The sequence below is a fragment of the Mauremys mutica genome, chromosome 4 (genome assembly GCF_020497125.1).
Source record: "Mauremys mutica isolate MM-2020 ecotype Southern chromosome 4, ASM2049712v1, whole genome shotgun sequence".
In the NCBI taxonomy this organism is placed as follows: Eukaryota; Metazoa; Chordata; order Testudines; family Geoemydidae; genus Mauremys; species Mauremys mutica.
The window spans coordinates 60,426,647-60,442,458 of record NC_059075.1 but is presented as its reverse complement, the minus strand read 5'-3'; the positions used below and the strand labels follow the sequence as shown (position 1 = coordinate 60,442,458).

At 47.1% G+C, this 15,812-nt stretch overlaps 1 protein-coding gene across 1 annotated transcript; it reads right to left on the bottom strand.

Moving 5' to 3' along the window:
• Positions 1-59: 59 nt before the first annotated feature.
• On the bottom strand, positions 60-4,167 carry LOC123368854 (cytochrome P450 1B1-like). The gene has a single exon (XM_045014015.1). The coding sequence runs from the start codon at positions 3,570-3,572 to the stop codon at positions 1,983-1,985; it is 1,590 nt and encodes a 529-aa protein (XP_044869950.1). The 5' UTR covers positions 3,573-4,167; the 3' UTR covers positions 60-1,982.
• Positions 4,168-15,812: the final 11,645 nt, after the last annotated feature.

The following is a 15,812-nucleotide window of genomic DNA, read 5'->3' as shown; positions in this document are numbered from 1 at the left end:
TTAAAAAAAGCCTATAACCATGAAATTGACCAAAATGGATGGTGAATTTGTTAGGGCCCTATCCATAAATAATAAATGGAGTGCACAATCTTGCCCTCACTCTGCCCCCAGGCTATGATCGCCATTGATTACACACAACCCATAGGATCCCTGCTGTTTCAATGGGCAAGAGGGTTTGGAAAACATTGTCACCTGCTAATATCCTTGTCCCTTGGGATAATGATTTCAGGCCAGGAGCATGCACACATGCACCCCCAGCAATGGAGCCCCATGTGCTACTTGCTGGAAGATTTTCCTGCTGGCTATCTTTGTGGCCACGTTTAGGGTGGCTCTGCAGAGCAGGGAAACTCAGGCTAGGAACAAATTACACTCCCCTGCTTCCCTCCCCCAACCAACCGAACCCAGCAATGCAATACTACATTTGTGCCAAAGAGATTTTATTGAGAAGGGACAGTCACATTTTGTTATTCCACGAATTAAAATGGACATGATTCATATTACAAACGAATAACTCAGAGAAGCACCATAGACAAATGTATTTGTGTCCAAAGCTTAATCGTAGGAGGAGAGAGAATGCTGGGTGCAAAATATCAGAGAGTATGCAGCACTATCTAGATAAGCTAAAGGCTCTTCAAGGTCTGGGTTTGCCAGGCAGAGGGGGAAGCTGCCGGGAAGGAAGTGCTACTCAGCTTGAATTCGCCTCCTGCTCAGGACAAGCTAGATCACACACACTTGTTCCCCAAGGATTGACTCAGCGGAAGGCAAAACCTGGCAGTCTGCTGTGGCGTTCAACAAGGATGACTTTCACCTCCTTGCATTCGTTAGTAAAGCGTTTAAAACCCCGACAAGCTCTGCCAAATTTACTTTATCCGCCCCGCAGGAAACAATCAAGACACTTTTTGTACGGAGAGGGTGCAATCTGAAGGCAACCCACGCTAGTGGTGGGGCTGTTTATATGCATAATGGAGATGTTGATCTCGTGCCAAAGTTAATGTCATAACTCCTGAACACAACTTCTTGCAAGGCTCCCGGTAAATCGTATTAACCATTTAATACCCGGCCGAATTAAAATTTAGACTCCGGGGACGGGAAAATGATACCTCATTGTCCGAATCGGAATGCAAATAGTTAGGGCAGGTGAGTACGCGACTGCCTACTGGTAGGTTTGTTTATGCAGTTCTAGCGGGGCTAGTGTACATTTCACAGGTGGTTTACACTCCCATGGTCTGCTTTACGTGGAATAAATCATTATTAATCTAGATTCCTTCACTTCTTGCTATGAGCTGTTGTAAGGCTCTGAGGTTTTAATAAGGGGCAGTGCGAATACGCCGACCCTTTTATGTCAACAATAATTCAGGGAAGTTAGCAAAGACAGCGCTTCTTTTCTCAATCCTCCTTGCTGCTCAAACCTCTGCCACATACAAAAGCCAGGTTGAAGGACTTCCCCTGTGCAGCCAGAGATCGGAAACGTCTGATCTCTAGAAAGCGAAAATCGCTGAGACTCCGGACCTGCAAAAAGGCATCATCAAGGTAACTACACCTCACTTGGCAGTAGATGCTGTGTTAAGATAGCCTCTGGCTCCACATGCTGTCACTGCCAATCGGAAATGGAATGAAACTGCATCGGAGTCAGAGCTGATCTAACACGGAGCAGACAGAAGACTACCCGAGCAAGAAGGCTGGTGGGGAGCAGCGGGCAGAAAGGATCGCTCGCTGCCGGGGGCTTTCTGTTCCCTCCTTACCGGCTGGAGGCTTTCAAAGGGGAGATAACAAAAATTCACCGTGAAGGGCTTCTGACTTTCCTGGGAAAGGGAGTAACTGCGCGGGGGAGAAACCCCCTCATACAAGCACTGATCTTACCTAAAGCTATACAGGGAGCGTTCCCATTGGGAGATATCTGCTCTTGAGTGTAGGCAGGGCGAGCTGGCATGCCCAGCGCAGCAAGCAGGGTGCACCCAGAGGGCTCGGAGTAGGGTGGTTCTTCACTGGGCATCCCCAGCCCGGCAGCCCTGAGGGGTGTCTCTCATTTTCACCGAGACGGTGAAGGGCAGAGGTTTGAGGGCCAGCCCGTGGATGCAGTCCATGGTGAGCCGCTCGGCCGGGTTGGCCTCGAAGGTGCACTGGTGCAGGAGGATGGCGGTGAAGAGGAAGATCTGCAGCTTGGAGAGATGGTCGCCGATGCACCTCCTCTTGCCCATGGAGAAGATCAAGACGCTGCAGGTCAGGTCCCTGTCCAGCTTCTGCTCTCCGTCCAGAAACCTGCCCGGGTCGAAGAGGTGGGGGTCCTTCCACTTGTGCCGGTCGTGATTGACCGACCACTGGTTGACGAAGACCACCGTGTCCTTGGGGATGCGGAGGCCCTGGAGCACCACGTCGGCGGTGGTGGCGTGCGGGATGGTGACCGGCACGAAGCTGCTGAAGCGGAGCGTCTCGTAGATGAAGGCTTCCAGGTAGGGCAAGCAGCCGCGGTCCTCGGCCGTGGGCAGCCGGTCCCGGCCCACCACGCGGTCCAGCTCCGCCTGCAGCTGGCGCTGGAGGTGCGGGTGCTTGAGCAGCAGCAGCAGGACCCAGCACAGGGCGGTGGAGGTGGTGTCCTGGCCGGCCCCGAAGATGTCGGTCATGGTGCCCTCCACGTAGTCCCGGCTGAGCCCCTCCTGCGCCCCGCCGCCGCCCTGCTCGATCTTGCCGATGACGGCGTCGCTGATGTCCCGGGTGAGCCGCGGGTCGTAGGTGCGCCGGTGCTGGGCGACCTTGGCCCTGACGAAGTCGTGCAGCTCCTGGTTGAGCGCCTGGAAGTCGCGGAAGACGCGGCGCACGGGGTTGGGGAAGGCCTGGAGCCAGGGCAGCACGTCCACCAGGCTGCCCGCGCCCACCGTCTGCCCGAACTTGTCGTTGCGGCCCAGCAGCGCCCGGAACTCGCCGTCGTCGTGGCTGTAGCGCTGGCCGAAGCACAGGGCGCAGATCACGTTGGCGTTGGCCACCGTGAAGAGCGGGCACGGGTCGAAGTAGGCGCCGCCGGCGCCCCGCCGCAGGAAGCCCCGGATGAGTTCCCGCGCTTCCGCCGCCACGTGCTGCTCGAAGAGCTGCCGGCTGCGGCCGCTGGCGGTGGAGAAGGCGCGCAGGCTGGCGTGGGCCAGGCGGCGGTGGGCTCGCCACAGCTCGCTGTAGCGGCCGAACGCCATGCTCCGGCCGCCGGACACCAGGCGGAAGGAGGGGAAGTCGGGCCGGCCGGCGAAGTGGCCGCCCTGCCGCACCAGGGCTTGGCGGATGGCGGCCTCGCCGTTGAGCACCACCACGGCCCGCCGGCCCAGGCGCAGCTGGAAGACGTCGCCGTACCGCTGGGCCATCTTGCAGAAGGTGAGGTGGGGCAGGCGGCCCAGCTGCAGGACGTTACCCACCAGGGGCCAGGCGAAGGGACCGGGCGGGCTCCCGCTCGGCGGCCTCAGGCGCCTCCCCGCCCACAGGCAGAGGAAAAAGGCGCTGGCGAGGAGCAGGGCGGGCCGGGCTGTGTCCTTGAGCCAGGGGGCCGGATCCTCAGCGCTGCCGCCGCTGCCCTCCCCTCCCGTGGCCATAGCGCTGATCCCGCCCAGACTCCGGGTGACGGTCCGGGCCTGGGGAAAAGTCTCGGGAGCCTCTCGTGACCCCAAACTATCTGGGGGGAAAATCTCCTCCGTCCAGCCAGTCACTAGTTCAGCACCTGAACCGTCTAGGGACCTCCCTTGTGCGCTCCCCGGGAGATGGCTCCTTATTGAGCTGGGACACCCAGTAAATCTCCTCCCAGCCTATAGATCCCTCTGCAGTTTCCAGGGTCTCATCTCCTCCTGAGTTCCTATCGTTTTTGCTTGAGCAAATGAGTTTCTTCAAATTGCCTTGTCAGGTTGATCCTCCAGACTCTGTACCAGAGAGCGGGTTTTTTCCCCCCTCTGCCTCTGTCTTTGTCTAGTAATTTCAGTCCCGTCCCGTGTTAACCTTCTCTAAGATCCCTCTCTCGGCTCTGCTCTGGTGATTTGGAAGGGTGCATGACCTGCCTTTATAGCTGCCTTGAAAGGGGCTGAGCCTCTCTCCTCCCATTGTGGTGGTCCCAGAGTCCCCCGAAAAGTCCGTGCGAAGCGGTTACGTGATTTCGTCCCGGGGAGAATTGAAACAGCAGATTCATCCATCAAAAGAGAAAAGTCTGCAACTTTCCAAACTCTTCCCTGTGCCAAAGGCAACACGGTTCCCGCAGCAGCAGCAGGAGAGGAGCTTTTACCACGGGTCTCCGTGAGGCGCCTTAACAGGCTTTCCCCACTGGAGACTTCAGCACAGGGAAGGGGTATAATTTTGTGCTTTCAAAGAGTCGCTTTCTAACTTCCAAGTTTGTTGATTGCAGTAGAAGCTGCAGTATAGAGCTGCCCCTCCCTCTCTGCCCAGAGGATGCTGCTGTGTGGCTTCTGAACGGTTGACAGCCTATGAAGAAGTACCTGCATCTCACCTGCAGGGCCAGGTATCCCTCCAGCACTCTGTCACCCTTACCAAGCATCTCATGTAATTAATATCCAAGCAGTAAGATTAGTCTACCATGAGAGAGGAGCCAGGACACCTGAGTTCTAACAATAATTGGCTGTAAGTTAACCTTAAGCAAGTCACATCCTCTCTGTGCCTTTCTCCCTCTATAAAATGGGGCTGGAATGTTTGTGAAGGGGTTTGAGATCCCCAGATAGAAGGAGTTGCAAAAGTCCAAAGTATTTTGATAGCACATCTGCAGAAGTTGCCTGTAGAATACATTGTAAGTTCATGTTTTCTTAAGACCAGGTATAGAACGTGGAGGAGTCAGCCTGGGCAGGGTGATGGGGAAAAGTAAAGGTACAGTATTCTGTTACGTTCTCAGCTCTGCCAAGGACTTGCTGTGTGATTCTGGGTAAATCATAAAGCTGCCCCATCCCTCAGTTTCTGTCAGTAAATAAAGTGTTTTATTGTCTGTGGATGAAATGAAAAGCCAGATGTATGAGCTAAGTATTGCTAACTCTTACCATTCAGTGTTGAATTAGGGATACAGTTGTGCCCATACAAAATATTCAGACTAGGAGGTATAAAGAGGCAAATAAAATCAAAACAAAATATAAGATAAAAACATACATCCTCCTCTCATGCCACAGGTGGCTGTAGAATTCATTCCCTTACCAGGTATGTTTCCTTAGTGGTGCATGAGTTATGGCCATGTGATATCTGTTATTCCTGGCTCAACTTGGTCTGTGAAGAGTGTCTGAGAATGTCCTTAACAGGGTTGGGAATCAAAAATTATTAGCACAGTGTGGTGGGGAGAGAGCAGCTGTGAGATGAGTACTAGTGAAGAGGGTCAGAACTGATCCTGTGCAGTCTAATCACCTCCACAGCTTTCTGTGGTGTATGGTAAAAAAAAAAAAAAAATAAGTAGATTTTTTGTCACATCCTGTGGTGATGATACCATCACATCTTCAAAGGGTTTTACAGCCATTACCTACTGAATCCTCAGAATACTCGGAGAGGGAGAGTGGTAGAATCACCTAATAAATTTCACCCCCAGCTGTTAGAATCTTGTTTATAATTGCACAGGCAAACTGAACAGTTCTGTTGCCCAACCTGTTCATAGGTGTGCTTTCAGAATGTGCTTTAATAAACTAGTTAGAAAAAGAAATTGACTAGATCAGATCTGGGCTCATCTGCAGACTTGATCAAAAAGCTTAAAGTTAGCCCTTTAGAGCCTAGCCTCCAGGTATTTGTCAACCGGGAGTTTGCTGTGTTATGGCAAGGAAGAGGGAAGGTTTCTGGGTATCTGGGAGACAGGTCTCTCCTCACTACCTCCTCCTCACAGTGGCTCAGCTCACCCTGCTGCCACTTCTAGACACTACTCTTGGTCTGAGTAAGAGAGAGGCCACATTAGGAATTGAGGCCAGGAACAGGGGATAATTGGCAAGGAATGGCAACTGATCCAGACAGAGAGCTGGAGCCAATAGCTAAGAATGCTAGGCCACTGGCCAGCTAGGATGGGGCAGGCAGCCTTTCCAGTGCACAGTGGGGGCAGGGACCTAGAAAACTATGCAGGCGGTGTGGGTGTCATTTTGCTGACTGTTAGCCCAGTCAGATGGGCCTAGATCCACAGAGGCATTCAGGCTCCTCCGATCCATGAAAGTGAGGAACCTAAATACCTTCGTGGATCTGAGCCGCGGGGAATGTGAGCTTACTGCTAGCTTTTAGGGCAAGCGAAGAAGAGAAACATTTTCAAGATAAAAAATCATTGTTCTGATTTTGATAATTTAAAAGAAACTCTTACTAGATGTCACAGGGTCCGCACAGGTTTCCACCTTCTCGCGCTGTGCTGAGGCTGGTAAAATAAGAGTTCTCACGCCTTCTTCTGGTGTTTCACCCTTGTGCTTTATTTTACAGTGCCACCGTGCAGTCCCCTTTATCCCCCAACAATTATCCCCTTTCCAACCCATTCTAGGGTCTCTTGGCCCTTGAGGCTCCCTTCCTGTGGTGAGGAGACAAAGCGTTAGCCTCCTGACTGAGTTTTGTTCAGGGCTTCTATAGCCCTCCCAGCCTTCAGCCCAGCTGTCACTGCTTAGCTCAGTCTGTTGCAGTGAGCCAGCCCTCGTTAGGGCCCACAGCTGGGCTCCCTGCTGGCTGCTTTGCACCTCTGCCCCTGGCCTCTCTGCCCAAAATCAGGGCTTAGCCAGCATTTTAGCAGGGCATTCACCCCTGCCCTGCCACACTGGACTAGAAAGTGTTGTTTTGACTAGAGAACATTGACAAAAGGAGAAGCCCTGTGTGAATATATTTAGGGAATTTGTTTCCTATCTTCTTTTAAAAGAACTTCAGTTAAGCTGGCAATTTCCCCTTGTTTTCAGGTTTCCCACTCCTTCCTTTTGTGCAGGAAGATGGCTCATCCTCCTGGAAGGACAGGGTTTGTACCTCCTCAGCTAAGGGCAGTCCGGGGTGGCGTATGGGTGAGTGTAAAAGGAGGAGAACAATGTGGTCTGAGCTCAGGGCTAGATATTCCTGAATTCTAATCATAGAATTGTAGGACTGGAAGGGACCTCGAGAAGTCATCTAGGCAGTTCCCTGTACCCATGGCAGGGCTAAGTGGTATCTAGACCAGGGGTTCTCAACCGTTTTCTTTCTGAGGCCCCCAGCAACATGCTTAAAAACTCCATGGCCCACTTGTGCCACAATAACTGGTTTTCTGCATATAAAGCCAGGGCCAGCGTTAGGGGGTAGCAAGCAGAGCAGTTGCCAAGGGCCCCGTGTCACAGGGGTCCCCATGAAGCTACATTGCTCAGGCTTCGGCTTCAGCCCTGGGTGGCAGGACTTGGGGCCCTGGGCTTCAGTCCCATGCAGTGAGGCTTTGGCTTTCTGTCTTGGACCCCAACAAGTCTAACACTGGCCCTACTTGGCAGCCCCCCTGAAACTTGCTCACGGCCCCCCCCCAGGGGACCCTGGACCCCTGGTTTAGAACCACTGATCTAGACCATTCCTGACAGGTGGTTGTCTAACTTGCTCTTAAAAATCTCCAATGATGGCGATTCCACAACCTTCCTAGGCAATTTATTCCAGTGCTTAACTACCCTGACAGGAAGTTTTTCCTATTGTGCAACCTAAATTGCCCTTGCTGCTATTTAAGCCCATTGCTTCTTGTCCTATCAGAGGTTAAGAAGAACAATTTTTCTCCCTCCTCCTTGTAACAACCTTTTATGTACTTGAAAACTGTTATGTCCCCTCTCAGTCTTCTCTTCTCCAGATTAAACAAACCCACTTCTTTTGATCGTCCCTCTTAGGTCATGTTTTCTAATCCTTTAACCTTGTTGCTCTTCTCTGGACTTTCTCCAATTTGTCCACATCTTTCTTGAAATGTGGTGCCCAGAACTGGACACAGTACTCCAGTTGTGGCCTAACCAGTGTTAATTCTGGCTATGACACTGACTAGCAGGGTGATGGTTCCTAGGATCCTGCATAGAAATTAAGGCTTCTCAGTTGTCACCTCAACTCAGGTGCTATGACTAGGGTGACGAGACAGCAAATATGAAAAATCGGGACAGGGGGTGAGGGGTAATAGGAGCCTATATAAGAAAAAGACCCAAAAATCGGGACTGTCCCTATAAAATCGGGACATCTGGTCATCCTAGCTATGACCCTGCATAAACAAGCAGTGTAAATTATTGCTTAATCATCTAAACAGGTAGATTCATATAGCTCCAACCAGGATATAAATGGGAATGGAGACCCTTTCTGAAACATTAGGAGCTAGGGTCTGGAATAGAAAGGGCCTGCATGGAAACTATAGGAGGAGTCAAATATGGATGGAAAACTTAGGCTAAAGCTTATTGTGATGGGTTGGGTCACAGAAACCCCCTTGGGACTGTCGTCTGATGTGCTGAGACGACCTCTAAGCCCATTTTCCCTGGCAGCTTGGGACTTCAGTGCCCTGCCTGGTTGTGCCAGACACGCTAGCCTGCTACAAACACAGACCCAGGTCTAACCACGTCCCCCAAAAGCTGCAGGCTTAACTGAAAACAGCTTGAGAAGTGCTCATGTCTCCAACAGAGACACCCAGTTCTCAATGGGGTCCAAACTCCAAATAAATCCGTTTCACTCTGTATAAAACTTATACAGGGTAAACTCATAAATTGTTCGCCCTCTATAACACTGATAGAGAGATATGCACAGCTGTTTGCTCCCCCAGGTATTAATACTTGCTCTGGGTTAATTAATAAGTAAAAAATGATTTTATTAAATATAAAAAGTAGGATTTAAGTGGTTCTAAGTAATAACAGACAGAAAAAAGTAAATTACAAAGCAAAATAAAACAAAAACACACAAGTCTAAGCCTAATACAGTAGGAAACTAAATGCAGGTAAATCTCACCCTCAGAGATGTTCCAATAAGCTTCTTTCACAGGACTAGACTCCTTTCTAGTCTGGGCCCAATCCTTTCCCGTGGTACAGTCCTTGTTCCATCTCAGGTGGTAGCTAGGGGATTTCTCATGACTGCAGCCCCCTTTGTTCTGTTCCACCCCCTTATATACCTTTGGCACAAGGCAGGAATCTTTTGTCTCTTTGGATCCCCACCCCTCTTTCTAAATGGTAAAGCCCCAGGTTTAAGATGGATTCCAGTACCAGGTGGCATGGTCACATGTTCTGTGAGACCCCCAAGCCTTCATTCTTCCTGGCCTGACTCACAGGAAGGCTTGCAAGTAAACAGAGCTATCTACAGTCAATTGTCCTAGTTGGTGGGAGCCATCAAGATTCCAAATCACCACTAATGGCCCACACTTTGCATAATTACAATAGGACCTCAGAGTTATATTTCATATTTCTAGTTTCAGTTACAAGAATGATACATTTTTACAAGTAGAATGATCACACTCAGGGTATGGCTACACTTGCAGCTGTACAGCGCTGCGCTTTGAAGTGCGAGTGTGCTCGTGGCGCCAGCGCTCTCCCAGCGCTGCACGTACTCCACCTCCCCATGGGGATTAGTTTACAGTGCTGGGAGCCGCGCTCCCAGTGCTGGGGCACTGTTTACACTGGCGCCTTACAGCGCCGTAACTTGCTGCGCTCAGGGGGGTGTTTTTTCACACCCCTGAGCGAGAAAGTTGCATTGTTGTAAAGCGCCAGTGTAGCCAAGGCCTCAGTAGATCAGGGGTCGGCAACCTTTCAGAAGTGCTGTGCCGAATCTTCATTTATTCACTCTAATTTAAGGTTTTGCATGCCAGTAATATATTTTAACATTTTTAAAAGGTCTCTAGTTATATATTATAGACTTACAGAAAAACTATTGTTGTATGTAAAGTAAATAAGGTTTTTAAATTGTTTAGGAAGCTTAATTTAAAATTAAATTAAAATGCAGAACCCCCCCCCCGACCGGTGGCCAGGACGTGGGCAGTGTGAGTGCCACTGAAAATCAGCTCGCGTGCCGCAGGTTGCCTACCCCTGCAGTAGATTATAAGCTTTGTAATGATATCTTACAAGAGACCTTTTGCATGAAGCATATTCCAGTTACATTATATTAGCATATTTTCATAAAATCATATGGAGTGCAATGTCACACTTATGTTATGATTTTAAATTTACCAATAAAGTTTAATGCCAGGAAAGAGATCAGTTTGGATTGTGTGAAGAAGTGTGTATCTTCTGTGAAGGTGGACAGCATTAAATATTAAGTATTAATATGAAGTTGAAGTAAAAAACCATAAGGGCTGATGTGTAGCTCTTGTAAATTGGCACAGATCCTGGCACTTGGATCCCAATTCCTGTGTAGATACCATCATGGGAACAAGCATTCCAAACAGCCTGCCTCATGTGTATTCTGCACTGTCCCTTCCCGAAGTAAGAATGCTTTCTGGTTTATATTATTATCTTTATTGAAAGGGTTTCAATATTTGGGAATGTGTTAATTTTACAGGAATATTTCTAAGGTTCCGTTCACCTGCAGCTCCCACTGATTTCAGCTAGACTTGCGGGTGCTCAGCCCCTCTGAAAAGTCAGGCCTTGAAAGTCTAAAGTTAGGAATGCCAAAAGAGAGGCCATTGGGGCTTACTCTGTCTCTGCCTTAGTTGTTCCATCTGTAAAATGGAAATACCTACCCACCTTTGTAAAGCATTTTGATATCGGTGATTGAAAAGTGGTATGATGATTATTTTATAAAAAGGAAAAAAAACTTCACTTAGAATTCTTTATAGATCCAAGATGCAGTCATTAGTACTTGTTCATATGTTCTATTAATTAATAAGGACATCTTTAGTCACATACTTAGTAAGTAATTGCCTAATGTGCACCATACAACGGGGCATAATCAGAATAATAAGGGGACCTCCATGGTTAATCACCAACAGAACAGACCCAAGTCATTCTCTGTAAGCAAACTTTCTGTCCACCAGATCCTCTCAAACGTTTTCCTTGTTTCTGCTCAATGACGTACAGATTAAACATGTCCCTGAAACCTCTGAACTCTTTTCAGCTCCACCTTCTTTGAACTGCCAAGTAATGGAGGAATCTGGGGCACATTGGGGGACTAAAGAGGCACACAGAGCAGAAACAGGGATGCCTTTTCAAAGGATGAAATTACAGAGACAAAGGACTGCTAAGCGAAATAAGTTGATGAAAAAAAGAGAGGAGAATTGATGGGGAGAAGGTATTAAATCCTTTAACCCCCTAGCGTGCAGCTAGAGGTTCATGGCTGGCTGTATCTAAACGAACACATTTTCCTTTTAAAATGTTCTAAACAAGCTGGATTGTTTTTATCAAAGAAAAGAAACAAAGAAGTTAAATGTCTGATATTTAAAACAACCCTAACATTTTATTAAAGCAGCCACATACTCTCAATCCATATGTTAGACTGGCATTTCTGGGTGCTCAAAGCACTTAGGCCCAGATCCTCAAGGGCATTTATGTGCCTAAGTCCCATTGAAATTTATGGGAGTTAGTTGCCTAAATACCAGTGAGGATCTGGGCTTTGCTTTCAGCAAACCCTTGGTCATGTCACTATATCATCTGCCTGTCATATTTTATTGTTTCCATGTGCTGTATTGCTTTCCCAGACACATTCTACTGGGTTTAATTAGCTGTATCAGACTAGATTGGGGTGGGCAAACTTTTTGGCCCGAGGACCACATCTGGGTGAGGAAATTGTATGTAGAGCTGGGGCAGGGGTTTGGGGTATGGGAGGGGGTCAGTTTGTAGGAAGAGGCTCAGGGCAAGGGGTTGGGATGCAGGAGGGGTGCGTCAGGGGGCTCAGGGCAGGGGATTAGGGGACTCAAGGTGGGGGTAGGAGTGCAGCAGGGGGCAGAAGGCAGAGGGCTATGGGGCTCAGGGCTGGGGGTAGGGGTGCAGGAGGGGTGTGGCAGGAGGGGGGCTCAAGGCAGAGGGTTAGGGGGCTCAAGGCAGGGGGCTAGGGGGCTCAGGGCCGCAGGGACATGATGCCGGCCACTTCCGGAAGCAGCATAGGGCCAGGGCAGGCAGGGAGCCTGCCTTAGCCCTGCTGCGTTATGGGGCTGGCAATCCCGCGGGCCGGATTGAAAGCCCTAATGGGCTGGATCTGGCCTGCGGGCCGTAGTTTGCTCTCCCCTGGACTAGATAGAGGCCTGATGTCAAGTTCAGTGTTACTGGTTTCCATGCTAAAATGACCACTGAAGAGATTAAGTACAAGTGGTGCTTGCCACCACACCATTCCTGCATGATATAAAAGATCATACTGCAAGAGTACTTAAGCACCACAGATGATTGTGCTTTATTTGTTATGTCAACTAGCAGTGCTCGATTTAGCCACGTAAGCAGCAGAGAACACCAACCCAAATATATATTTGCAAGGAAGGTTACAGTTGAACATGAAGCTGAAAAGGTAGTTTATCTTGTCAGATAAAGTAATTGTCATCATTTTTGAAGTTGGAGAGGCCTTGCATGCGATGCTTCAGTACCTAACAATATCCAGTCAGAGCTTATGCTGTAGAAGCCGCACAGTTTATCCAAGTGCAGTTTCTCTTTCAAATGTGATTCATGTTACAACTGAATAGCTCCAAAAGAAACTGATACCAGTGTTAATGCCCTCTGAACACAAATTGCATGTCTCTGTATAATCTTGCGGAGAAGGATTTCAAAAACCATAAGTTAATAAAAACAAATAACTCTCCAAGTCAATTAGTCAGAGTTATTTCACTGTAGACAAGGATACTGAAATGTTCACAAGCCCATTGCATTCATTTCTGAGGTTGGTGTTAACAGAACTAGTTGCAGGATTTTTGGGGTCCCATTCAAAGTTAGTGTTGTGTTTAGCCCTCTAAATACAATCAATTCCAAGTTGTGATGTTTGGGTCTAATCACCATAGGTTGCTTCAGTCTAACAGTTGTGATACAATCAAATCACTTATTAATACAACATCAGGACAATGTGATGTTACATTGCCAAGTGTTCAGTTTGGATTTTGTAATAACTGCAGATTAGACTATCCTGTGAAAACTGATTGTTCTGCACATTTTGTGTTGCGTGACAAAGCTTCCATGACTGCAGGGGGCCATGGATGCGATGTGGTTTCTAAAAGCAACTTGTACATTAGAAGAGAAGGATAACTTAGGTTTTGGTTTCCTGACAGATACTAACTATTCTTCCAAAATGTGATACAGCAAAGTCAAATCATGAACACTTGCAAGAAATTGATGTGTACAGTACAGACTATCTCATGTGAACATACCAAAATGGTCGCACACAGAAGCCTTTCCATATTTATGGGCTGCTGTACTGACAGAAAAGTGTTACTCCTGCTCTGTGACTTGGTTACTGTCATAGCTATGCTGACATTAAAAGAAAATCTTTGAAATGAAAGCCAGATTTTACTAGCTGAGGGGAAAGGGAAGTAACACCATACCTGGTGTATTTGTCCCAGTTACTGCAAGCAAAGATGAAATAAATTTAGAAGGGAAAATAAATGATAGTGCTCGGAGATCAAAGACAAAGTGTACCAGTGGGTTTTAAACATCTGTTGGAAGCAGCTGACCAAAACTGATGCCCAGTGAGTTATTGCCCTGTCTCTAGTCTTGGAGTGTTTCACTTCACTCTTCACAAAAATGGAAACTGCATAGGTTTGCTGGATGCCTTTGGCCTAAGACATATTGTCATTGCATTTGATAGAGCATATCATTTGAATGCCCAAGAGAGAGTGGTGGTGACTAGCAGAATTCAAGGATAATGTACAGGCCTTAGTTTTGGCAGCTTTTACACAGTCTTCATCTTTGCATCTATGTTTTGGATGTCACAGGTTTCACATGTTCTAATGGTGTAGTAATAAAGTTATAACTGTCACCACTTCCATTATAAATCCAGATTTTCAGGGACTTTTAAATTAGTGGAACACAAGGTTTGCACTCTGCTCACAATGTCCAAGGTGTCAGCCTATAAGCAAGTTATAAAAAAAAACTTTTCAAGGAAAAATAGAATTCATCTGATTGTATTATGAGTGCCAAACAATAGCAGTTTATTAAATTAAGATGCATTTTTCTGCTTCTGTCATTCAAAACCAGTTTTGCTTTCTAGCCTACAATGTTGCATGCATTTAGGCTGTTATGGCTTTTGGTATTTATTTTAATTAAAAACACTGCAGTTACTAACTTTGAAAACTTCCTGTTGCACTTGTGTGACTGTTTTGAGAAGCTTTTCAGTAGCCCTATCTAGATGCCTTAGGTGAGATCATTCAGGACAAAAAACAGTCTGATGCTAGGTGCTAAGTATCTTAAAGGACCCACTTTTTAATTAATTTTAACTCATAAACGAATTTACTGATTTATTTGTAAACTCTCAGAAAGTTAATTCAGTACTCAAAGAGCAAGTGCTGTAATTTATTTAATTACTTAGTTCGGGGATAGGGGGAGAATACAGGGTCCCTGCTTTTAGTACAAAACTCAACTCAGCCTTAGCTATGGAGCTGTAAACAGTGCTTGCATGATTAACATTCAATGACTTGTTTGATACTCAATAAAGAGTTATAGGATCAGTGAGTCAGGTGGAGACTATACATAAAATAATCAATAAGCACTTGCCCTGTAGACCAGAATGACCTCTTGTTTCTTACTCTTCAGGAAAATATTCCTCTTACAATATATATCAATATATTGTTTAATATGGTGTGTTAACACTTAACTATATCAGCTGCTATCTGAGGAGTTAAGACCATATTGCTTTAATTTGTTAGGCCTTAACCGCACTCATGTGAGGTAGATATTGTTAGAGCAATCACTTTATCATTGGAGTTTCCTTCTTTGACTTCCCCTTGACTTCTCTTCTTTTTTTTTGTTCTTAAGGAGTCACTGAAGATCAGTTTTTGCTTCATCCCATTCTGCAGAAGCTAAATAAATGCTACCACTTTCCACATCCTCAGCGGGAGAGGGGGATGGAAAATGCCCAGAAGTCAGGGTGGATGGGGAGCAGCACTCTCTACCATTCGTCTGCTCTCCTCTTTTTCTGCCTTGTGGTGGTAGTGGCATCAGCCAGTGAGTTTCTCCTTTCAATCTTCTGCTGCTGTGCCTGGGGACTATTGTGACTGCTTTGTTGCTGCTAAACATACCAAGTAAGTGGGGATAACAGACATCTGTGCACATCACCTTTGAACTATTGTACTGGTATTCCAATGGAATAGTCTCTTTTTGACAGTAGAACTTGTGGTGTTCACTGTGGAAGCTCGAATGTTCTAATGGACTGCTATGTTCTGTTGCCATGCACTGAGCTATAACGTGTTTTGGGGGCTAGGAGAGGTAGTTCTTTAGAGATATATCACAAGCATTAGGGGAAAATTGTGTTTCTATATGTGTGTGTAAATATGTTCTTAGAAAGAAGGGCTCATGTTTCTATAATTAGACATAGTTTTCTTTTGGGGGAGGGGAGGAGGGAGTATTGCTCCTATATGGTTATTCCAGGGCTGATCTGATAGTACCACCTGTCTTTTGTGAACAACTCAGCATAGCAGAATCTGCACATAGTGAACTTGGATATAGGCAAACTCTATTTATAGTGAGGTAGAAAGTCCTGAATTGTTTCATTGCCTCAAAGTATGAAAATTCAATTCTGGTAATAGTGAATTCAGGGTAAAGTTGCTCAGGGGAGGCGGGGGGAAGTACTTAGCCATTTATTGGTTTAGCTGTTTATGGACTGTTTAGCGAGACAAGGTGGGTGTGGTAATATCTTCTTTTATTGGACCAACTTCTGTTGGTGAAAGGGATAAACTTTCCAGCTTATACAGAGCTCTTCCTCAGATCTGGGAAACTATCTCAAAGTGTCACTGTTAAATACAAGGTTTGAACAGACTGTTTAGCATG